The 25028-nt window shown below is 40.3% G+C and overlaps 1 protein-coding gene across 1 annotated transcript in view; it reads right to left on the bottom strand.

Moving 5' to 3' along the window:
• The window catches only part of LOC146607998 (transcription activator GLI2.L-like), an 80136-nt gene that overhangs the window by 9330 nt on the left and 45778 nt on the right, over positions 1-25028 (bottom strand). The window contains exons 3-8 of the mRNA XM_085347228.1: positions 20181-20383; positions 17567-17749; positions 8129-8330; positions 7509-7701; positions 5000-5110; positions 3127-3267 (exon numbers count right to left, since the gene is read on the bottom strand). Of these exons, the coding sequence (XP_085203354.1) occupies positions 3127-3267; positions 5000-5110; positions 7509-7701; positions 8129-8330; positions 17567-17749; positions 20181-20383 (1033 nt within the window). The remainder of the gene's footprint in view (positions 1-3126; positions 3268-4999; positions 5111-7508; positions 7702-8128; positions 8331-17566; positions 17750-20180; positions 20384-25028) is intronic.

Here is a 25028-nt window from a genome sequence, read left to right as displayed (position 1 = left end):
CTACACAGTTGTGGATTTTTAATAACAGAGAGCATAAAGTAGGGATCGTGAACCTGTGACTGTTCTGGCTGTCTCCAACTGCTCACTTTGATGGAAATGAATAAGTCCAAATTTAGTTTTTTTTTAAGAATATCACTGCGTTTACTGGTCTGAGGATTGTTGTATTTATGACTAAAGTTGGGTCATCTGCTAATCAGAAGGTTGGTGATTTGATGATGTAAACTATGATCCCAAATTAAAGTCAAGCATTTGGTTTCAAAAAGCCAAAATTGCTGATGTCCCAAAAACTGGACGACTCACGCCTAAACTATCTAGACGGACGAGCATCACTACAGATCAGAAGAAAAATATGTAAAATGGATTTTGGGATGAATTCTTCCTTTAAATAAGCTGCCAGCAATGTTGGGAAATATGCTTACATGATTTATTCCAGACAAGTCCCCCAAAAAACTTCCTTCAATTACATAAAGTACTGATTTAACCAAATTCCTCTGAGAAGCCACAGGACTGATATTAGTGGTGTTAGGATGAGTCACCTGCTGATATCTCGCGGTAAAGACTAGTGTATCCATCCACTTTCCACCTCCATGCTGTGTCTTTGTATGCAGATACAGCCAGTGAGCACAGGTTTTGATCATGTTACTGATCAATGGAAAAATGATTCCTCACATGTTTACCCTTGAATCTAAAGAAAACAAATGAGTGGAGCTCTGCCAGGGAGAGGATAGGATCTAATGAAGTTTACAGGAAATGTGGTCTCGATTTGTAAAAAACAAGGGCACAGCTGACAATTACCTCGACCACAGACTCATTTGTTTACAGCGCTGCGATCAAAGCATCAGAATCATGTTGAATCTGAAGCTCCGGTGTTTGAAAATGCCACACATAGCAGCTTTAAAAGTCTGTAAACGGTCACAGAGCTGGTTTATGTGAGACTTTCCTCAGATGGACAGAAGAATCGGGGTTTAATGAATGATGGACAGCAGCCTCCCAGCCCTGCAGGACCCTCACTAATCCTCCTCACTCTGCTGCCTCTTTTCTCTCTCTGCTTCACTGCAACTGAGGAATGCCTAAGACCCTTTCAGCCAAGACTCTGCGTGCTGCGATGAGAAAAAATGAAAGCGATGATGGTTTGGAGGTCAGCTCGTCAGCCAGAGGAAAAACTCAAAACAAGCATGTACAAGAACTGAATGAACACAGAGGTTGTTTTCAGTGTCCAGGTAGATGTTCACGTAGATGATCAAAGAGCTCATTCCTGACCTTTGGAACAGAAAGTCAACATTTAGTTTTTAGGAATTAAAAGATTTTATTTCCCTTGTTTCAGGGCAGATTTTCTCATTTTCAGTATCAAATTTGATCCCGAGTTGTCTTCCAGTAAGGTCGGCATTAAACTTGCAGCTTCATAATGTCAGGACCAAATAGGAGACATTACAGCACCTACGTTCAACTCTTATTTGTATCGAAGTAATGTTGCTGTTATATTTAGTTAACTTATTTCTCTAGGTAGGAGAACACAGCTAATGCAGATTGTTTTTTACAGCCATAAAGCTAACACTAGTATTCCATCTCTTGAGTGGAAAAGGTCAGCTAGCCATCCAAACCATCTGGTAACTTAGCAGGCCAAATTTCAAATGATTTATCATCTGCAAAACTGGAGACTCTCTGCTGTCCTGTGAAAAACTAAGCACAAGCTCACTGCTTCCACTGAAATTAAGTGAGAAAGTAAATTAGCTCGATTAACTGATCATCATCAAGCTAGAGCACCTCTACAAAAGCAGAGGTTTTGTCAGTTTTCTGATGTGCAGCATTCAGGTGTGTATTAACACAATACTACACAATACTACTATCCAGGAGTGGGAATCCCAGCAAGATCAGACGTGCAATACATCTCAGAGGTACATCTCAGACTTTACAGGCCTCAGTTAGCATGTTGAATGTTAAAGCTCATGACAGCACACTTAGAAAAAGACTGAACAAGCTTAGGTTTATAATGTTGCATTGAACAAAACAAAAGAGTTCAGCAACAATGTCCTTTGGATAGGTCAGACCATAATGGAGACGTTTGGTCGTAATGCACAAAACTAAACACAGCAGTCTGCACACCCTGCAGCCATCAAGTCAACTATGAACTCTTCTGTATACCAAAGTATTCCAGAGTCAAATGTGAGCCTTTTGTTTGATGGGTAAAGCATACAATGATCCCAAGAACAGCATCAAATATACAACAGAATGACTGAAAAAGACAATGATAAAGGTGTTTCAGTGGCAAAAGTCAATGTACTGAAGTAATGTTGCAAAGAAGATTGACTCCACGATGATGTGAAAGACCGATAAAGTCATACAGCAAACCATTACCTCAAGTTATTGGTGCTGAAGGTGGTTCAACAAGCTATTGAATCATGGGCAGTACTTCTCTCTTTGTCAGCAGCAGTATCTGCCAGAATGGCAGTAGTTCATGCTGTGGCATAACAATGTGTTGGATGTTCACAGGGAAACTGAGGTTTGTATATAATATGTGACGATCATAATTTTTATGGTTCTAATTTTTGTTTGGTCAGGTTTAAGGAGACCATAGTTTGGCTGCCACAAGAGGAACCCAACCAAGGTCACCAGTCTAAACAGGAGTCATTTTAACCTGTTAAGCAACAACAGAGTTTCATATAGAATACAGTTTGAGTCGCAGTTATCTATCATATTTTATATCTTCCCCCACTGAAAAAGCTATGTCCAGATGAACAGAATCAACTTTCTGGGACCTTCATATTTTACTTTTGTTTTAAATGAGTGCTTGGTGCATGATGTGTGAATGATGCAAGAAAAATTGACTAATAACATTCAGATTTGACATTCTCATTGTTGGAATTTAAACTGATTGATTTTTAACCACAACTGAGCCAAACCAAACTCTAATAGTCTAGATTTAATATCTTTATCTGAGTTTTCAGAAGCTACGTTGATCATATGGTATTTATTCAAGAGGCAGATAGGGTTTTCATTGGCCTGATTTTTATGGTTTCAGGACAAATCTTTCTGTCAGCTTCATTTCTTTTAGGTTAGCAAAGGTGTTGAGATGTCAGAATATTTATCAGTTTGCAGACGGTGGTTTTTTTGCAGTCGTACACTTACGTGGACCAGCTGGTCCTGCGTGTCGTACTCTTTGGTGCAGCCTTCCCAGTGGCAGTTGGTTTCGTAAACAGCCTCGGGCTCCTGCTTACAATCGTCCCGATCCACGTCATCCTTCAGGTCCAACAAGCCACTGTGATGGTTCTGTAGAGAATCCAGACCGAACACTGTTAAACACATGTCAAGCTGTCCTTTATTTTTCTCAATATAAATGAAAAACACCGAGAGTTATTTATTCGAACTGAAATAAGCACGTTTTCTCGCCTTCATCTGAGGGCTTGTTTGCACCAAGCACATGTGGAAGCGTTTACTGCCCAGCTGTTAGGAGTCACATTCAGCTGTTTGTTCATATGTTTTACCTGCCACGAACACCAGAGATGGTAAATTACAGATTAAAGCTCGCACCGCTCCATCATGCTTCACTGAAGTTGAAGAGGTTGGCATCAGATTTGTTTTGACAACCTCAACCACAAACACACACGCGTGACTTCTGTTTACAACTCCACGTTAGCTTGTAATTCAGCAGCGTGAACGTAAATGAACCAAACACTGAAATCTCACATTGTCAGCTTTGTGTTTCTGAGTGTGTGATCAGGCGTCCGGGCTCGTCTTCAACAGCGGCAAATCTGGTAAACCTGTTGAGAAACTGTGTTTCTCAAACAGTTCTTTCAGTTTGATAAAAGCTTTCCCTGTTTTCTAAATATCGCCTCCACTTTCCCCAGTTTTCACTGTCTAAAAAACTTCCAGAATTTCCAAAATTGTTCCCACTTTTCCTTTCACAACTTTGACAAAAATCAAAGAATGTCCCAGAGTTGTGATCAATTATTCCAACCAAATGATATATATATATATATATATATATATATATATATATATATATATATATATATTCGCGTTCCAAAAAATTCCCAGACTTTCCAGTTCACAACTTTGTAAAAAATTGAAACTTTCCTCAGATGTCCCCACTTCCTGGAAGTGTCACTGTTTAAAATGTTCTCCTGCTCAGTGTCCTCACCAAGACAAATGTACAGGGACGCTCACACATGTCTGAGACACAAACTGACACGTAGTTTGTCCCACGTGGCTCCCGGTACACTTCCACCAACACAAAGACGCACACACACACTGACACACAAGGTGCTGACTGCAGCATGTTTGTCTCTGCCCCACGCACGCGATCTTCATCAATTCTGGTGGCCCCAAGACGACTGCGCGCACCGCCGTCCCCATGCATCACGCCCAAACCTGCCTCGCTATCGGAGAGAAGCCGCAAATTTGTCAAAAGGAAGAGGAAAAGGCTCCTCACATGACAATAAAGCCCGGCCAATATTTCATGAAAATGAAGTGCTCTGGCACAGTTTACAGTGGCCGCGGAGGGAGAGGGAGGGGGAGCCAAACGAATGGATGCAAAGCTCTTATCATGTGGAGTTTTTCTGTATCCGAGATGCGATTTACAAGAAGGTCACAGGAGGCTGTGGCGCATCAGGGGCCACGGATCAGGACACAGAGAGTGAAGGCAAACAAATGTTCCCACTTTCCTGTCCAAACTCCCACGGTTCTCAAAACAGTCCAAAAATGTCACCTCATGATCCAAAAAAGGTCCTGATTTTACAAACATCTGATTACTCATTACAAAAGGTCGTGACTTTTTTAAAAGCATTGTTAATGAGTGGCGCCAAAGTTTCTTTCAAAACTAAGTCCCGTCTTTCCACACAATGCCTCTTTCTAAAGAGTACTCACTCCTGAAACTACGTTCAGACTTTGTTGAGCAAATTATCTATTTACAGTTCAAGTCTCAGTTAACTCAAAGGTCATTTTACTCCATATAACCCTGATGCAAAGCAGTAAAACACATTTTTCTCTTATTCTTTCGTACCGGTGAACAGGGAGACGATGGCCTCAGTCCTTCTGCTTCAGGCTTGACCTTTGACCTTTTGGTGTTCATAGGGTCAACTGTGCTGCTGACGGCCGAGTCGCCTCTGTGGTTCTGAGGAGGGGAAAGATTCAGGATCAGACACCTTTAGATGTTATGCAAGAACATCTAGAACGGATTTAAATGAATTGAAGTAAAAGTTTATCTCCAGTAAAAATCCTGTTACTCCTGCACAATAATCATATTTTTACAGGAGGGTTACTGTAACCTAAAGTTCAAGATGTACGGAAGCCCGTGGAGGACAATATTACTATTTTGAGTGATTTATCTGCTGTTCTCCTTCTGTTTGTGTATATATTTATTGTTATTTATTTTATTTTTTGTTTGTTTTAATTTGTAATTTTCTTACTTTCTAACTTAATACTTTTTCTTACTGTATTTATTTATTGTTTTTATGCTGTTTTACATGTGATACTGGGTTATATAAATTACACTAACTTACTTTAAGTGCATTTAAGTTGAAATTTAACATTTTTTGCATTAATATGGTGTCACCCTGTGGAGTAGATTTAATATTATTTATATGAAATAGTGACAACAACAACAACAACAACAACAAGCAACCAAGACAAAACCCCACTAGAACAAAAATTAAACTATGCAAACATTTCTATATTTATCATAGAGTAATTCATATTCTCAGCTGAAAAACTCTCTAAAAAAGGCAAATCCAATTCAAAATATAACACAAGGCAAATCACCGGCCCCTGTTCCCTTCTGCAGGATCTACACGATGCCCTTCCTAACCTCTCACACAAACATCTGTAATCTGAGCCAGACTCCGAGATTAAACGACCAGATTAGACAGAGAAACCAAGTGTTGGAGTAGAGAAATGATGGGTTTGCCCCCGAGAGTTTACCTCCAAGGGGGACACTGCGAGCATGTGCGGAGGCTGACACCGCAAATAAAAACACTGAGAGCGCCGTGACCCGGTGAGCGAGCGGAGGGCGGGATGATGACAAACAAAATCTACAGTGAGAACAAACAGCTGGAAACCGGAGCTGCAAAATTCAGGGTTCGGCTAAACAGTTATTTCAGCAGCTGGCATGGAGAAAAATACCTGGGGAACAAAAAGGGGGAATTTCCTGCAACCGCACAGAAATCAGAGGCTTCAATCATCCAGAAAGCTTCGAGTACACAAAACTCTGTCAGCTTACAGCTGTCTTAAACTTATATTATTTTCTCTGTTTATTTAAACTCAAACCAGACAAAACTGTCTTTTGTTTGAAGAACTTTAAATACTGATTCAAATATACGAGGCAGATGTTTACAGTCTTGTTTTTTAAAACGGCAAAAGAAATAAAAATGTATAAGAAATCTACAATATCTAGTAATGACAGTATTCAGATGTCGGTGTGTTTATGACTTCCACCTAAGAAGCTGTCATACTGTAAGAATAAACATTTTACGTCTGCTTAGTCAAAATAGAAAATTAACAACAGCCTTATAAGAATGTGCCAACAGAGCTGATGTTACTGAACCAGTGAAAATGTGCTTAAAAAATGACTTTTATAGAAGGAAAATGCAGCGACTACCAGAAACTGAGTACAAAAATGAAAAAATAATAATCCTTACTAGCAACAAATAAAAAGAGTTTAATGCTGAAAATCAACAAAAAATAGAAATTAGATTATTACTTCTGAAAAATGAATCCAGAACCAGGTCCTATGTGACAAGTTAAACAAAAAAGAACAAGTAGGGCTTTTTTAGCAATTTTTTTTTTTTAAATCTTTAAAAAGCATTTTTTCTTTAAAAGAGGTGGAAAACCAAAAGCTCTCATTCACTTCAAGATTATTTGAACTTGTTTCTAACAGAAACTGCTGCTAAATTCTGTCCAAATCAATATGACAGCATCTTCTATAGACACATATAAATATGTGAAGACTGGAAAATATACTGAAAAGGAAAAAAACTGAATCAAGTTACGGGAAAAAATTTTTTAGACTAAATTCTCAGCTTTGAGCATTCCTCAGAAATGTGGATGTGTTTAATTTTAGTCACACACCAGTTAATCAATCAATCAATAATTCAATCAAGCCATCTGTGAAGCAGAACTCCATAAAAGGTCCAGAGCACGTGGAGCGCAGACATCAAATAACATCCACACAATACAAAAATCATTTCTAACCTGCATCCTGATACTAACCTGAACCTAAAATTATCAGCAAATATGACTTTGTGTAGAAACTAAATGAATTAATAAAATCACTTGCAGTACTTCTAAAATAAAGTGCACTGGTTCTTACATTTATCCCTGTGTGATACCATATTTGATGGTTTTAAAGGTACAGAACAGCTTCCTTTAGCACAAACTCCTCTTTCATTTCTGTAAATTAGTTTTTTTCTCCTGTACTGGAGAGGACATGACAGATCACACAGGAAAGCAGGACGGCGAGGGGCAATGAAATGGAGAAAATGATGCGAAGTGGAATCAAACCCTTGCCCCTTTACCTTGGATACCAGGTCGCTGTTGTGGGTGGAGGCAGGAAGCGAGGAGAGGCCGAGGGCCCCCTGGCGGGTGGTGAAGGTGGGCGGCGGCTGGATGAGGGGCGGAGTGTGGCCGAAGGCGCTGAGGCCTCGCTGCTGGGAGAGGAGCTGCTGGTAGGCCATGGGATTGATGGGGTGAGGGAAGGGGAAGGACGGGCTGCAAGAGGAAATTTTTGTATAAAGGATTTTTGTATAAAAGAGAATCTCAGCGGTAAACATAAAACTTGATACTTATATTTACAATGAATAAATTAAACTTTGGTTTACTGTGCAGTTAACCTCCATTCTTTAATTATTTGAGGAAATAAAATTAAAAACGAAAATCAGAAAGAAAGAAGAAAAAACTTTGTGGCTTTTCCCTTCTGCAACATAACAACCAATCAGGAGAGAGAGAGAGAAAATCAGACACCTGAGCTGGAATAAACCTGTTCAGTCTGAGAAGGCGATCAAACACTGCAAGGGTTCAGTGATTGAGATAAAGAATCAAAACTTGTCTCATGAGAAGGTTTAAGTTCAGTGGAACTGAACCTTTGAGTGACAGATCCAGGTGTTACGTTATCTGACATCAGTGTGGGTGCGGATACCTGAGCCCGCCGACCGACAGGTGTCCGTAGGAGCTGCTGGCGGCCGAGCTGGAGCGTGAATTGTTGATGTATGCCACCAGGGAGTTGGGCGAGGTGCGGATCATCGTCTGGAGGTCGATGCTGGCGTCGGACAGCGGCGAGATAGACAGCGCCCTTTTCCTGCTGAGCCGCGGCGTCAGTCTGGGGCTTGAGAACCGCGACACTGTGGATGACACACAGGTGGGTGAACAGGTGATATTATCCATCACACTGGTAACATGTAGGTTAGCAGTGAGAGGAGTCTAAAGGAAAGACTCTTAAATCTAACGAGTCACTCTCCACCTGAATGCAGTCTACTTAGAATCAGCCTGTGTCTGCTGTTTGTGCTATTTTGGGGCGGAGGCATTAAAGCGGTGAGGGTGGAAGTGCATGCTTACTGTGATGGATGCTGCTGCAGCATCGCTGTGACACCCAAAACCCCGCGGACTCACAACAGCCCTATCAATAAGTGCTCACAGCGAATATAGTAAACTATCTCTTCACTGACACAAACAGAGCCTGGCAGATATTACTGTAGATATTAGACAATAAACTCAAGCCTCAAGGATGCAGGAATTACACTGTAGAAGCAATCGTCTGGAATAAGTGACCTACATCCGACTGGATCTGTCCCAGTGACACAAATTTTAAATGGAGAAGGGTCGAGGGGGTTAGTTGTTGTTTGATTGCACAACACTGAGAAGAATCACCATGTTTTCAGGGTATTTCGCTTTACAACTCCCTACTTTCCTAAAATAAGTAAAGAACACTTTCAGTGGAGGGAGAATTCAAATAGTTGCAGGCTGGGTTTCAGTTTGTCTTTACATAGGGAATAAAGTATAACACTGATGCCACCTGGCTTTAACAGTTATGCATGCTGATGCTGATTTGCATAACATTATATGAAAACTGTCTTTACTGTACAGTCTAAGTCAGCGGTCCCCAACCCCGGGGGACCGCTACCAGTCTGTGAGTCGTTTGATACCGGGCCGCGAGAGTTGAGGCTCGGGTGTGAAATGTATGGGTTTTTTTTATCGTTATTTTTGTTAATCATTTTTATCATTAACTCGGTTTCCCTGGGTCTTTTCCCATGTGTTATGAATAAATCTTCTGTTTTTTTGGTACCAATACTGGCTTTATTTTTTTGTATTTATCCGCAACACCTTAAAGGTGAAAATATTGTCGGACATAAACCGGTCCGCTAATGTCCACTAGAGGTGGGCTCCAAAACTTAAAATGTCCAACTTAATTTCTTTAGTTCCAGCAGAAATAAATGTGTTTACAGCTTAATAAAAAAAACATTTTTAGCCTATGTAGTTAATTTGCCCTCATGACAACTATACAGGGGAATAATTTTTTTTTATAATTCACCTATTTAAATTGCATTAAGGCTGTCATGTTTAGGCTGTGTGCAGGCAGGATGAGGACCCAAACGCAAGCTCACGGAGGCAGGAATGAACTCAAAACACAGTTTTATTGCTGACGGAAGTTAAGGCGATACAAAATAATATGAAACTAAACTGTGAAGTCATAAAGGAACTGACTCACGAGGAAACACGGAGGGGCACACAGTCATGAGGGAGACACAGACATAAATACACAGAGGGTTAACGAGGGAAGTGGGAGCACACGGGGAACACAGCTGACAGATAATATGGCTTATTGTGTGGTTATTGTACTAACAGACCATCCCTCCAGTTTTAGTAAAATTCTGATTTTATTTGGCTTTTAATTAGGAAGAATCGGTGTCTGTGTTAGCTGATAACTTACCCTGTCATTCTGATAGGTTCATTTCTGTCTTGAAAAAAGCCAACACAGAGACTAAAACACTGACACTGGTCAATACCTTTAATCTAAAAACAGCTGTCATCACAATGGCACTCAATCAATTTGAGCAAATGGACAAAGGACCCCACATTTATTATGTCCATGTAGATAAGAAGCATCAGTAAATAATTTGTTTTTCTTACAAGGAAGCTAATATGCTAATAACAGGACTTAGTCCCTTGATGGCACATTTAGAACTGTAGTTAAACCATAATTTACATGCATCTATATGAAACTGTTTGTTTGGTGGTTGAAAGGTGCTGTTGCTCGGTTGATGTGTGTAATCTTTGAGTACCCAAAGTGCCTCATCCTACTGAGACATCCCTGATACTCACAGGCAGGTCACTTTACCATCTGTAATGGGTTGTATTTTATACAAATGCACTGCAATGAAATGTGTCCTTAATGGGCTGACACAAAGGTGAAGAATGAGGGAAACATATCCCCAGCATCACAGCGTTGACATGTATTTGGTGCTGTTTAAACAGTAATCAATAAAACTGACTTCTGCGTAAATCAGAAAAATTAGGGACATTTTTTAATCAATGTGTTTCTTGGTTGGATTTGGGAGAGTTTGACAGAGGTCAACATGTACTGGCTGTTTATTGTTTTAAAAAATTAACATGAGAAGGGCTTAAATTACAGACAAATACATGGTTTTTTTCCCAAGTTTTCTTTTGGAGAAAAACCCTCATTTCAATTCTCACAGGCCTTAGAGTGAAGCAGGGAATTAGCCTCCTCTGCAGCTGTCTGATCATTACATTTCACAACTTTAGTCTTTAGTCCAAACATGTGTCTGCATGAAATCCAATGCAGCTCTCACATCTGCCCACATGTGGCGACCTCATTAAGATTCAGACACGACCAATCAATCTTCCCGCAATAATTCCTCGTAATTACTCCAGATAAACATCACCCAGTCTGGGTTGGACTTCACGATGCTAAATGAGGGCAATTTACAAAGAATTGATTTCAACTGCAAGGAAATGTATGCAGAACCATCTGATCGATCTCAGCTCTGACATGTAAATTCAGACAACAAAACTCTTCTTCAGGCAGGTAAAACAGGCTCCAAACTTCCTTTTTCTTTAAGTTGTAACACTGGGCGGACATACAGAACTCATTGCATGCTTAATTGTCATTTTTTTCCTAACCAGCTAGTCCAGAAGACAATGAGAAGCACACTGACTGTATTTAGGTGTTATGGTTAAATAATAATGTTTAATGTGACATAAGTAAATAAACAGATTTTAAACGATTCAGCCTGAGACTATAGATATTTTTTTCCTATGAAGTCAGAGTGAGTCAATCCCCACAAACTGTATATAAAAGATGTCAGTAGCCACTATGATGTCACCCATGTATTTCTGGCATGGTGAACCCTTAAAGTGAGCAGACTGAACAATCTCCATGTTGGGTTTCTGAGTCAGACCACATTTGAATGAAAGGATGGGAAGAAGTTATGAGCTAATGCTGGTTGGTATAGCTTGGCTAGCAAGCTGCACCCATAAACTGTAACGGTGCATCACATAGATTAGCACAATTATTTGACAAATTACGGTATCAGCAATATTTATAATTAGCACTATTATCCTGAATGACATCTGTTACCGCTCATAAACTTTTCAATTCTTTTTTTCCCTAAAAGATCTTGTGTCAGTGTCTCCCTCTCTGCAATCTTGGAATCTCTGAGCTCTGTCAATGAAATGGTGGTAAACTCAGATATGCACGTTATATCACGTTTCCCTGTGAATTGGATTAAAAAAACAAACAAAAAAAAAACAGCCCAATGCTGAAGACAATACTTCAAAATATGAGTTAACAAGCTCATGGGTGACATCATGGTGGGTATTACCATGTATAGAGCTAAGCCTCTGGGAAGATTCAAATACGTTTTCTGAAACCCTGGTAATGACTACAATGTGGCAGGTTAATCTGGTCTTAATCTGCAACATGCTGTTTTTAGGCTAGTCTACATAGTGCACACAGCCATATCTGTTTGCTGCTCAAAAACAAATGGAAGCCTTAAAAGTTGCCCTTTATTTTTGCACATCAAATTACCAAATAATAACAGTGAAAGAAGCTGGTATCTTCCTCAAAGATGGGAATATTTAAAAAATGTACATTTAAAGAAAGAGTTTATCCATGAGTTTTCCACCACTGACGGTGGCTCTAATGTTCTCAAAAACTGAGTTAATTAAAGCACATTAAAGCATTGTATTGGACACCTGACACTAAATGCTGCTTGGAAAAGGGCTGTTAAGATAAATGTTAAAATCTGTCCTTGTTCCTTACAAAGAAACAGTTGGGGGGACTCCTGGAGCACATCTGGTTCACTTCCTGTCACCAAGGCTCAGAAACTAGAGGCTCTGACGTTGAGCTTTTCCTGCGACAGCGAGGAGCTCAGCAAGCAATTAATTCTGCTTTGTTTGCTTTCACTGCCGTGCTTATTAACGATGGGGCTCAGAGGGTCTTTCCAAGTATGTCCTGCAGCATATGTTACCTGTTTAAAGACTTGAGGAGGAGGAGGAGGCATCTTTATGCTGGGACATATGGAATTTGAATGATGATCTAACAAATCCACAGAAGAGGAAAAACATTTCCTCGATTCTCGAGGGACATCTTAGCTCTGGAGGTTTGTTACTGTTTGAGGGGCGGCCGGTGTTGCTGGATGCTAATTTGGACATTTAACCAGACGAAGCTCAGATAAAGCCCAGGTTGATGCTGATGCTGATGGTGGTGGTGGGGGTGAGGTTTTCTTTTTTTTCCTACTGTTATCGGTGATGGCGGCAGCGGCTCGTATGACGCCGTTCAGGACTGGCAGCCATATTCATCTCTGTTACTTCCTCTCACCTCTGGGGAGATGTGTTTATTAATGTGCCACTTCCACTGATAAATGGACCAATGGAAAACCCCGGCTCGACTCGCTCGCCGCTGCCACTGCCACTGCCGCCTCCCCCACTTCTCCATTGTGATTTATATTACGGTAGAAGCTGCTTTGGGGAGGGGGGGGGGGGGTGAGGTGTGTTGAAAACATTTTGGGGAGGGGGGGGGCTCTCAATTAAAGGAAAGTCATAAACTTTAGATAAAAATCAATAAGCTGCTTAAACTTTCGATTATTCTGGAGTCAAACTTTGACATAAGCACTTAAAAAAACTCACAAGGAGTCTGTCAACTATGACATCTGTTAATTTTAAATAAACATTTAAGCAAAAGTGACTAAATGATAGCCAAAAATATTTTCCTTATGTGAGCAATAAATATGAGGAAAACCAGTCAAAGATGCTTCCCAGCTAGAAGCGAATGTTTGGCCCAGATGTGGCCCACATCTGCAGTTTTCTTTGGCCTTGAATGACTGCATAAACATGGGGTTAGCATGGCTGCCACAACGCAGCCAGAGGTCAAGGATGTTCTGTTTTTGAGAAACGACACTCGCCAGCACGACAAGTGCCAAAAGAAGCCCGGATTAGGCCCAGATGTGTCGGCTCTCTGGGTTAACTTTACATGATTGCACTTTGCACATCTCTCATTCTGGAGCTAATAAAAAGACACCAGACCATCAACCATGAAAACGTGTAACAGATGAGTAAATTCGATGCCTAAAAAAAAGATGACCTTTTCTCATGAAAATAAAGATGTAATCACTATAAAATAAAATCTCATGTTATGACTTTGCCAAGTTTCTGTTCTTTCACCTGCAGCGTGAGACTGTTTTATTTGTAACAGAAAGTTTTTAAATCATTATAATATAAACAAGTCAAACTGAAGACAAAACTGATCTGATGGTGTGAAAGATTACGTTCAAAAACATAAAAACTTCGAGCTTACTTATTCAACATGAAACTACCACAGATGGTGTCAAAGATAGGGAGACACGAGAGGAATTGTTCACCCACACACACACAAAACTGATTTACAGATCTTAAAACAGAAATTAGTAGATCTGCTGCATGTGTTGAATATCTCCACCTTGAATCTTTACTCAGCTTTAACAAAGCCCCAAAACAAACCAATCAAAACCTTCTGATACCAAAAGCCTGGTAACAGATTTGCGGAAAACTAAATATTTGTAGGACTGAGTGCAACCACAGAAGATGAATATGAAGAAAGCATCTTAGACAGCATTCCTGTTAGACAGATACCTTATGTGTTGCTTCTTTTGAGTAGTTTTTCTCAAACATCACCAGCTTTCCTCCCCTCATTTCTAAGAATGGAAATATTTCACCGTGTTTGGCAGGTAGAGTGATCTTGCTGCTCCCTGCTCACAGTTTCAGTGAATATCTTAACAATGACATTTTGGCGAGACGGAGCCAAACGCGCTTTCCGTTTGCTTTGGCTCCTGCGCCTGCATAGTGTTTCGGGACGGCTGGAAACTGAGTTATGACAGCTTTAGTGAGTGCGGCTGGCCGGCTTCACGCTGCTGGCAGCCTGCCTTAGCTCTCAGCAGCACAACTTTGGCCTCCAACACCATAACACAGCGAGCTCATTCACAAGCCTGTGGGGAAGAGTTTAACCCACGCTGACGGCTCGTTGAGCGGCTCAGCAGGCAACCGTATCACTCACTGTAAAACTTGGGGTGAGGCCTAAAGTCACCAGTTATTTTGTACATTTATATATTGTATTTTTATATTTAATTTCAGATGTGCTCTGTTTTCAGTGTCATTGTGGACCTCATAGATTGGTTGCAAGTTACAACCTGGAGTTCTCCTTTCCATTTTACAGCCTCAGGATACTCCAGCAAGAAACCACATGTAAAGGTTTTAGAAATGTAAAGACCTAAAATTCCCACGCAAATGTGTTGTTCTGTCCTTTAAGCTCATTATAGTTCATTTATAGAGGAAACATCACTGTGCTTTCTTCTATGAGTTCAGACTTCCTGAGCTGCTTTAGAATTTACATATATTACTGGAAAGAAGAAGGTGAGAATGATTGTTCCAAGCAGACAGCAAATATATGCAGCAGTCACACACGACCTGGTTACTTAAAGGTAGACTTTTAACATAAGTGTGTTTACTGTTTCAAAATACTTTAAAATCCAAATCATCCAAAATTAATGAAAGACATCTATGTGTTGACGAGAAATCAAATGGAAGCTAAACTGGTGACAATCTTTACTTTTGTATAAAACCAGTTAGTAGCACAAGATGTTGCAGCGAGTAAGTATAACCTTTACTTAACCAGGTAAGTCATGAAACACACGAGGTCCTGAAGAATCCTTTAAAACCCTTTTGAGCAAAACATGGTGGATGGTTAAAATGTGTAACTAGTGCTGTATAGAATATTACTAAAGAGTGTATGAACAGCTATGCAGCAATGAGAGACTATCCAATGTCAATGAAGGTCACCAACTTCGCCACATAGCTGTTGGAATTATCAGTCCCATCACTGAGGCAACAAATTAACAATAAATTAAAGCAACTTCCAATGGAAAAGTATCACATGTGACCGGGTTACCAAGGCAACCACTGGCCTGAAATAAGTACTGGAAACCAGCTACCAGCTGAAAAGCAATGCATAAGCTTATTGCTTTGATGAGTATAGAGTAAGCTGCTTTTGTTTTGTTTTGTTTTTTATTTAAACTTTAATTGAAAGGGAAAATTGCAATATTAACAAATGTTGCCTTTTGATGCATTGCTGCAAAGTTAGCTTAAAGACAATTTATATATGCAGTCCCTTGGCAGGTTACAAATGTTATCCATAATTGCACTTCAGATAAATCAATCTAAATCCATGAGTAGCATTGGAATAACTTTTGAGACTTTTCTGAAGCGTAACATCAACTAGTTTCTCAAGGTTTGCTTATTAAGCATGTGCCTAGAACAAAACCCAATAAAAAAGCAAAAAAATAAATATATACGTGCATCCACACCAGACACGAGAGTCAAAAACAGGCCAACAATAATATTTTTTTAAAAATCAACAGCTCTCATACTCTCACACTCCAGTTTTGTTTTTAACACTTCCAGCACACCTGCTCGGGATTATGACCAATAAAAAATATATATTGATGGGTACCCATAACTTTTTTTTCAAAATTCTGAGATTAAAGTGAGATTTCTACTAGAAAATTTTAGATTTCTGACAGAAAAAGCCAGATTTATGAGGAAAACAACCAGAATTCTATCTTTCGCCTCACAATTCTAGAAAAAGTCATCTCTTATAAAGATTTTTTTTTCCAGAGGAACCTAATTCTCTCCCTGCTGTGTTTTTATATGAGTCTTGTGGCACACAGTAGTTATGTAAAGCACCTAGAAAAGCAAAGGTGAGTAAAGGATGAGCAGGAAGATGGCCATAAATATCCTACAACCCAGTTAGAAATTTACTGTATGAGAAACACTAACAGGAAATGTCACATCTGTGCAAGTGCAGAGGCGTTAAGCTGGCAGGTATTATCACAATGACTCAGACAGATGAAGTTTTCTGGTGTTCATCACCAGGACTTCCCCTCCACCATTAGTCTCACTCTCAGACACGGGTACCCTTTTAAGGTGCAGAGCAAAGCGCCGGATCAAAGCAGGCATCCATTACATTAAATATACCTACTGCAGCCAAATGTGCCCCACAGTGGAAATATCACAGCACCACAATAAGTCCTCCATGTTTACGGAAAAGTGCTGGTGGAGGCCTGGTGTGGAGGCGAGCTGCTCAGCACATGTCCAATACCTGAAGCCCTTCAGATGTTTGAAGATGTTTGACATGAAAAATGTACACAGGGCTTTTTTATTTATACACCTCTCCTGTGATCTCTGTTTCATCTCCAACGTGATACGAATTTCATCTCCCTAATCGGGGTCAAAGCAGCTCATTGGGTAGAGCCGGGTGGGCTGGTGGGAAAAGAGACCTTTCTACAGTCCGCTTTAGTCAGCTGGATGAACTGACTTTTCACGTGATACAGGATTTGCCACCTGAAATAACGCTCACAACACGGTAACACCCCAAATAACCTATAAAAACACATAAGATACACAGATACACTGTTTGTTATCAGAAGTATATACAACTCAGATTAGATACACTTGTAGTTTGTGATTCATCTCCCAAAGAAAAGACAAAACAAATAAGATAAACTTAGAAAAACTTAACTGAAATGTTGGTTTACTTTTTTTTTCTATACATTGGATTGGAAAGTCAAAATCAACAATATGAAAAGCCAAAAGAGGTTCAAACGTAGGTTTTATTTCAACTTTAAAACTGTTTCCACACATTTTCACCATTTGCGTAAAGCATACGGTGGCGTACATTGTCACTCATATCCTTGATATTTTAAAGCCCCCTTTCCTTTCTTTTTTTTTACACCCAGGTGACCTGTTTGGGGCAAAAGGCCGAAGTTAAATAGAATGTATGGGTGCATCACTGCTGTAAAGCTGGACATTGTAACATGGCAGTCTATGGGGACCGACTCGGTTTTGGAGGCACCTTCCACTGGTAATGACAGAAACTGCAGTTTCACATTTTTTCATTTACTGTCATCGTACTATGTCTGAACTTCTTAGCCTAAAAATCACAGGAATCCAGAAAACCAAAACTAGGGGCTTAGAGAAGTTAGGAAACTGCAGCTGGAAACCTTTCAAGTCAAATCTCAGAGGTACTCACCATCAATGGGAGCGATGTAGTCAGACAGGTGGGCCCCCGCCGTGGCCCCGGCCCCTTGCATGAGCAGCTCGCTATAGGGGCTCCGGTGGCTCGCCATTAGGTGATAATACTCAGCCGGACTGGCTCCAGGTGGAGGAGGAGGAAGTCCAAACAGCCCACGGTCTTTCAAATGCTCGTGGGCCACTGCAGGAGCAAGCAGAGAGGGTGCGAATGAGCAGAGTTAAAGAAAGCTATGAGAACAGGAAATTAGGACAGGGAGGATAGATGGATGCAGGGATGGAGTGAATGGCTAAACAGGAGGAGGGAGGGAAGGGGGAGAGGGGCAAATTCCTGGTGCCTCACACTGAGGGGATCTCTGAATGGGGAGAGGGGCCAGTGGGGTGGAGCTGGATCGCTGATGTGCAACAGCCCGTGTAGGTGCTCCCACCCACCAACCCCCCATTTCTTCAGTCACACAAGGAAAACAAGTCTTTATGTTGTTGGTGTATGTTAAGGTCAAAGACTCCGGAGTGTAAATATTAGTTCTGATTTACTGATTATTTTGATGGACAGTGGAGGAACTTTCACATCATGAGTTTAGTTACCTAATTTCACTACTTTTTCTTCAGTTTTTAAGGTGGTTGCAGCCACTTAATTAATCTGCCAATTAATCTAGTTTATAGATTTTAAAGGCAGCCTACAGCTACTTTATAATGCAAACTCGTGAATCGTATTGGTGTTAACATCTGCACATAGTAAGATCCTTTTAAATGTGTCAGCACCTCAAAGTCTGAATTATGAATCTGTTTTTCTCCTCCACGTCCTCACATTGTGTCTTGCTCCCTTTTTTCAGGCTCTCTACCTCCTGCTCGAGTCCTAATCGATCTTTCAGACGACATCAGGCCTCTGGGCGTAAAAAAGAGCAGACGCCGTGCTCGTGCTGACTTCATAGCTGAAGTAGCTGCCCTTAATTCGCCCTCACAGGATCACATTTCCACCTTAAAAACTTCTGAATGATGACCAGAGAGCTAGTTAATCAGATGAAGCTGTGGGAAAAGAGACGCAGTGCAGGAAGAGAGCCAGCAGGTTAAAAACTGCAGAACCTCCGAAAAACAAAAAGATGCTTATTTAAACGGGCTCCAGTTGACTTTTTTTCACATATTACATTTCTTTGTTGCCAAAGTGTCCTTTAACAGCGATGTGAAAATAACAGGAAGTCACATCTCCATGCTGAGGTGAATAAAGAGGTCACCTGGAAGGCTAGCAATCTTCATTTCCAAACTCAACACCTTGTCTTTCAACAATCTTTTCTCCTTCGGTGCAGCTTTATCACGGGCCGATCTCAGGCGCGGCTGCTTATTTCACATTAAAAGGTTTGCCACATTACCACTGACAGACTGTAAAAGAAGATTTATACCCCGTCCCACCACCGCGCTCCAATCTGTTATTGTAATTCAGCGCTGAGGAAAGAGTTGTCATCACGTCCGGGTAGATTTTGAGGAGGGGTGGGGGGTTGTTGAGGGTTTGCCAGCACTGTTTTATCAATTTCAACTTAGTGTTTCTAAAAGAATCCTCTTAGTATCAATGTGGAAGGATGAGGAGGTCAAGGTTTCCCTGCAGAAAGACCCCAAAACATGTCACCAAACACTTCAAACCCAGACTGCCGACTGAGTCATAAGTAGTTCCTTCTAAAATCACAATATTACTTAACGATGCTCCAAAGGAGTTTTCAACCAGTGGAAATAAAACCATAAAGTTTTATGATAAATACAAAATATAACTAGCCTAACATGCTTGGAGGTTATTTGGCTTGAAGGTTAAAGATATGGCTTCATATCTTTGGATTTATTCAAAAGAATTTAAAATATCTACATTTTTAAAAAGATACTTCTCATACACTAGTTTTTGGCTTGGTTATGGTACATTCAATTGGTATACTTTTATTCATATAGCTCCAGCTCACATCAAAAGTCACCTCAAGGCACTTATATTGTAATGTTAAGAGCCTGCAGTTTGGTTTCTTAGAAAGAAACCAATTAAAAATGTATTATTAGTTTTTATATTTGGCTTTTAGACTGGTTTTGTCCATGGGTTTGAATGGCATTTGACTGGATTTTGGAGTTGGTTTCACACTTGGATTAGATAAGCTTCAGTTTAGCTGGGATTTGTTTTTGATTTCAGCTTAAAGACTAGTTAGACATATTAAAATGGTTACATGTATCCACAATTAGAAGGAGACAAAGCAAATATCCTTCTCCAATACCTGATAATCTGCAGAGATCCTCCAATAAGTGATTTGTCCAAAGCGTGAATGAATTATGAAAATGCACAAAAAAATATTAACTGACTCGTATTTGTTTTGTCTGCCAGCTTGGGAAGATGGCAGTGAAAAACAGTTATATAAAAGTAAATAAGGATTTTAAGGTCCTGAAGTTAAACTAAGGCAAAGATGGTAAAATGTGTAAATGATGTATAAAGCTTAAAAATCCATTGAAATAATGTTACATTTTACAACAATATAGATTGAATTTGTCCCCTGAAAACTGATTGGACAACGTGGAAGAGTAAAAGCAGACAGAGAAATAAATGTCTTTCTTTGTCTCATAGATAAAAAAGAGAAGATGGGTGAACTTACAGTCCGCAGGGCTGAGTCCTCGGGCCGCTGAGATCATGGATAGGGTGGGGCTGCTGTGCACAGAGCGCAGGTAGTGCTCCATGTGAGGGCTGACATAGGGGTGAGGCGGGCTGAAGGGAGAGTCACCCGTGGCCACTGCAGCTGGCGAGAGGCGAATCAGGGAGATGTCGGAGATGACGGGGCTGCCGGCCAAACCTGCAGGGCTGGAACAGAAAAGACAAATTATATGCAAACTGCTGCATACTGCAGTTGATCTTTACACTTCTTTAACCCAATCAGCAACCAGCTCCAGAGGTTATGTTCACACTTTTGTAACAATGGAGCAAAGACGAATTGGATATACAAACATAATACTTGTTAGCTTCCAGATTTAGGATCTCCCCCCTTAAAAGCTGCGTGCCATCAACATGAAGCACGCTTTGACACGACCACCTGAAGCGCCCTCGCACTCCACAAACTCCTGCGGTGACGGTGAGTAATCCACCTGCGAACCCAATCCTCCCAGCATCCACCTCAGTGTACACAGAGTGTTGAGAGTGATATCACGTCTAACGCGGTTCCTCTATCGAGCTTTTGATCTGGGAGAGGAGGAGGAAGGGGTGAGATCAGGGTCATGGGACGAGCAGACAGTGGGGGAGGAAGTGCTGCACGGCGAGGAGAACAGCCTCTACAGATTACACTTGTGTCCACGGGGCATTTTGTGGGCGTCTTTCACCTGTGTAAGGTTATCTGGAAGACGGCTGATTCTGCGGTTTTGGGGAAGATGAGCCTGATAAAAGAATGCAAAGCTGACACCTTTGTCCTGAATCTGTGAACTTCAGAGTTACACAAATATATGCACAAAAGTATATTTTTACTAAATGTGAAGTGAGCAAGCTTTGAAAAACTGGAGATGTTCTCAGAGTTCTTCTGTCAGATTTGCTTGTCACAGTCATTTCATCTCAGACTGACACCATGAGGTTCAGATCAGGGCACGATTTTTGGATTGCATGTCTGTACTTGGTTTTACACATGCCATACACTGCTTTTGCACTTGGTTTTAGACAAGCTTCCACTTTGTCTTTGATTTAAGATACGTTTCAGACTTTGTAATGCCAGGTTTTATTCTTGATTTCATATTTAGGTGTTAACTTGGCTTCGGACTGCTTTGTGCATAGTTTAGACTGTTTTTGACATTATTTGAGGTTTTTTCACTCTCACTGTTGTCTTCGGTCTTAGTTTCATACATTTTTGACTAGATTCATTCTAATTTGGACTTTGTTTTACACTGTGGTTTGAACTTGGCTTTAGATCAGGTGTTGGACTAATTTGTTTATCTTATTTTATTCTTCCTTTTTATATGATTTCTAACATGGCGTTGCACTTCATTTCGAACCTCTTTGCACATGGTTTTGGATTACATACGGACTTTTATTTTAGGTTTTTCAGCTCACCTTTGGGCCATTTGGGACTTGGCTTTGGAGATTTTTGCTGGGTTTGGCTAAAACAGCTGGATTTTCAGCTGTTTTAAACTAGTTTCTTGACGTGTCTTTGGTCCTCACATACTTTTAGCCTGGTTTTGCTCCAGTTTAGAGTTGGGTTTTAGATTCATTTTGGAGTTGGTTATCTTATAATTTTATTTTTGACTTTGTATTTGGTTTAGGACTTGACTGCAGATTTAGTTTTGAACTTCATAGTTTTAGGACTGGCTTTTGGCTTGATTTCACTTTATTCTTCACTTCGTCTTTGGATTGTGACTCAGGTTTGGGCTCATTAGAATTCCACTGGTTCTGGAGCATTTTGTATAAGTTGGAGCAAAAGTTGTATGGATTTGTTGAAGCAGAACTTCCTCGAACAATCAGAAAACAGTACTCACTGGATGCACTTCCAGTTCTGTCAGTACATGTATAGCTCTGTAACGGGCTTCATTGTGTTGAGTTGCCAGGCTTTTTTCTATGCTAGGTGTGGCTGTCCCTGGTCTATCTTGGCTATGTCCTCAGTGATAGTATTAAACATATCTATAAAATAAAATACAGCAGGTTTCCAAAGTGCTTGGAAGTCCAGAGGGGCTTTGTCAAAGTGGTAAAAATCAATGAGTAATTCAAGAGAAAGAGAGAGTTCATAGTTTGAAGGTGCACTTTTTGATTAAACCATAGCATGTGTTTTAAAAAATAGAAATTTTATCCTGAAAGCCAATGGTTAATGGAGAACATGATGCAGGAAGAGAAAATAAAAGTTCTATCATCAAGTATTAATTGAACTAAAATGTGCTGATCTCATGTTTCACCACGACAGCGGAATTTCAAAGAGTCGCTGCCAAAGTCAATCATCGGTGTCAGCAAAAACCTCTCGTGAAGGAGGAAAGTTTCTCAGCTAGATGAAAAGAATTCTTTTATTTCTTATTAACCACAGACTCAAAAGACCTTTCGGGGTTTTGACCAATTTCAAAGTTAGAAATGTCAATAAAACTACTGAACATTTAATCAAAATGAAAAAGTTCTTATCATTATTCATTCAAGTGGTTTGAATCTGAACCCACAGCTGATGTTTCAGTCAGTCATCTCCACATCTGTGCGACGACCTCTGCTTAACGTTCACCAAATCTTTTCTATCTCTCACATGGCTGCTTCATTAAAAATACACTCTCTCCCTTGTCCGTCCATCCAACAAAGACTTGACTGCCTCACAGCCAGAGCGTTGGATTGCATCACGACTGAGGCAATGTTTTTCTGTCTCCCCATGCACACGATAAAGATCTGATTTTCCACCCAAAAACATAATCAGCCCCTCGGTCTGTTTGAAATATTAACACTCTCGTCATGTAACAGCCTGAGGCCTGTCTGTCTTTGAATCCAGCCTAAGTTGGGTTGTTTACCATGATAACAAGCTCCTCCAACAATCACAGTCTGAATCAGATGAGAATATAAATATTTCTCTCTTTAAATCTAACCTGAAAGCTTTGTTTAAGAACACTAAGAGCTAGTCATGTAATATTCAGATGTTCAGAAGGTGCCAGCAGGCTGCAGGTTGAGCACAATGCTCCACCTTCGAAGCGTGTCCTGGTTTGGCGCCATGCAGCAGGCTGAGACAGGAAGGAGCCGCCCGGGAGAGGCGGAAATAGGTGGTGGTTACAAAGAGGATCCCTGTCTTCTGTCTCGTGAGAAAAAAATGTAATCTTATGGTATACATCTCAGTTCTTCAAATTATACTGAGCGCAATTTGTTTTATGCATCGGGAGACTTTTTTCATCTACTGTTACTTCTTTTACAGCTGCTTTTCTATCTGCAAGCATTCAAATCTGATCTAATTCAACTTAAATGTACAACACACATTTCTGAACTCTCAAAAGTTTTTACATCACTGCATGCAATGAAGCGGCAACTTCTTCAACTGAAAAATGCAGCGCCGCAAAGAAGTGCAGTTCCTCTAATGGCCACTTGAAACCGGCTTTAAAGGTAAGTTAGTGCTCACAGATATTAAAATGTTAAATTTTACAGTAGAAGCAATCAGGCCATTAACTGCAGGCAAAATACACTGCAGTGTCATTTTAACCTGGCAAAGTTCATAAATTTGACTTTTATGTCTGATGATTTCTGAGACTGTTTTTGCAAATCTAATGCTTTCTATGTAAAAAATAATCTAATTTTAATTTTAGCACAAATTAATGACTTTAAACTTGAAATTCTGAATGTTTTCTCTGATTATCACCCCCTCTGCTCTGTTTTTAGCTTACAGTGCACTATTATGCATTATTATACACATTAATCTTTACCTAGCTAAAGAACAGAAGTATAGCAGGATGTGGGACACAGTGCAACCAGCATGTTTTTCTTATCAACAAAGACTTCAGGTCCATTTAAATGCTCTCTTAGAGGAAATCTGCCAACCAGTTCTTTTACCGGATAACGGCAGATTCAAAAGGCCATATCAGCAGCAGCCATCTAGGTTGTTTTTTAGGCCTACTCTATATTAGATAAACGGCTGTGATTGGCCTGGTTTGAACAGGAGGAGGGCCAGAGGCATTCTGCACATAAGCTCTTGGATTCGTCTGGTTCCCAAGTTGTTAGTGCTGCTGATGGATCATGAAGTTAGACAATAAAAAACAGCCGAGCCGTGATTGCTCCTGTGTTTTACAAAGCTTTTAAACTGGAGGTAACAGACTGGCAGACAGACTCTGAAACATCAGTTTCACTGAGTTGATCTCTAATGCTATTATGACTCATTTCTGCTTAATTTTTCACAGTTAAACCTCCACATGAACAGCATATCTTCATATCTTGTCTTTTGATCCTCAAAAACTCCTGTGCAGTAAAAGATGCATCTGAGCTATATGGACTCTTCTGCATCCTTCTGTTTATTTTTGTTTTATTTGTGAGTGTGTGCGTGCACATATACATGGATGACACCAGAGATGAATTACAGTGTGACAGTGACTCTCGTCTCTGGTGTCGGGCCCGGCGAGCTCTCTGATTTAGATAAATCACGCCGTGCAGCAGCGCGCCACTGAATAAACTTCCACTGTAGGTTTATGAGTCTGCTGCGTGAAGCAGACCTCTCAAACTTAACAGGCAACAATGCCCCCTCCACCTCCTCCACCATCGCCAACCTGAAACCCCCAAACGCCTCATGAGGTAAAAGAAATGACCTAGATACAAACAAACAGAAGATGGGGCTGCAAATCACGGCCTGCTTCAGAAGTCAATTCATCATTTCATCCTCAGTTTGTTTTCTCTTTAAAGCTTTGAGGAGATTTATTTTATTTATGAGCGTTTCTAAAAACCAAATTTTAATGAAGTATGGATAAGTTTAGAAATTGAGTCTACACACTGATGTGTAGAAGTTGTGTTTATTGTTAAATAACATTTTTCT

Source organism: Diplotaxodon limnothrissa, linkage group LG23 (assembly GCF_057381915.1).
Source record: "Diplotaxodon limnothrissa isolate DT_005_m linkage group LG23, D_limnothrissa_male_GT1.1, whole genome shotgun sequence".
Taxonomy (NCBI): domain Eukaryota; kingdom Metazoa; phylum Chordata; class Actinopteri; order Cichliformes; family Cichlidae; genus Diplotaxodon; species Diplotaxodon limnothrissa.
Note: the sequence above shows the minus strand (reverse complement) of the source record. Positions and strands in the feature narration are given on the sequence as shown.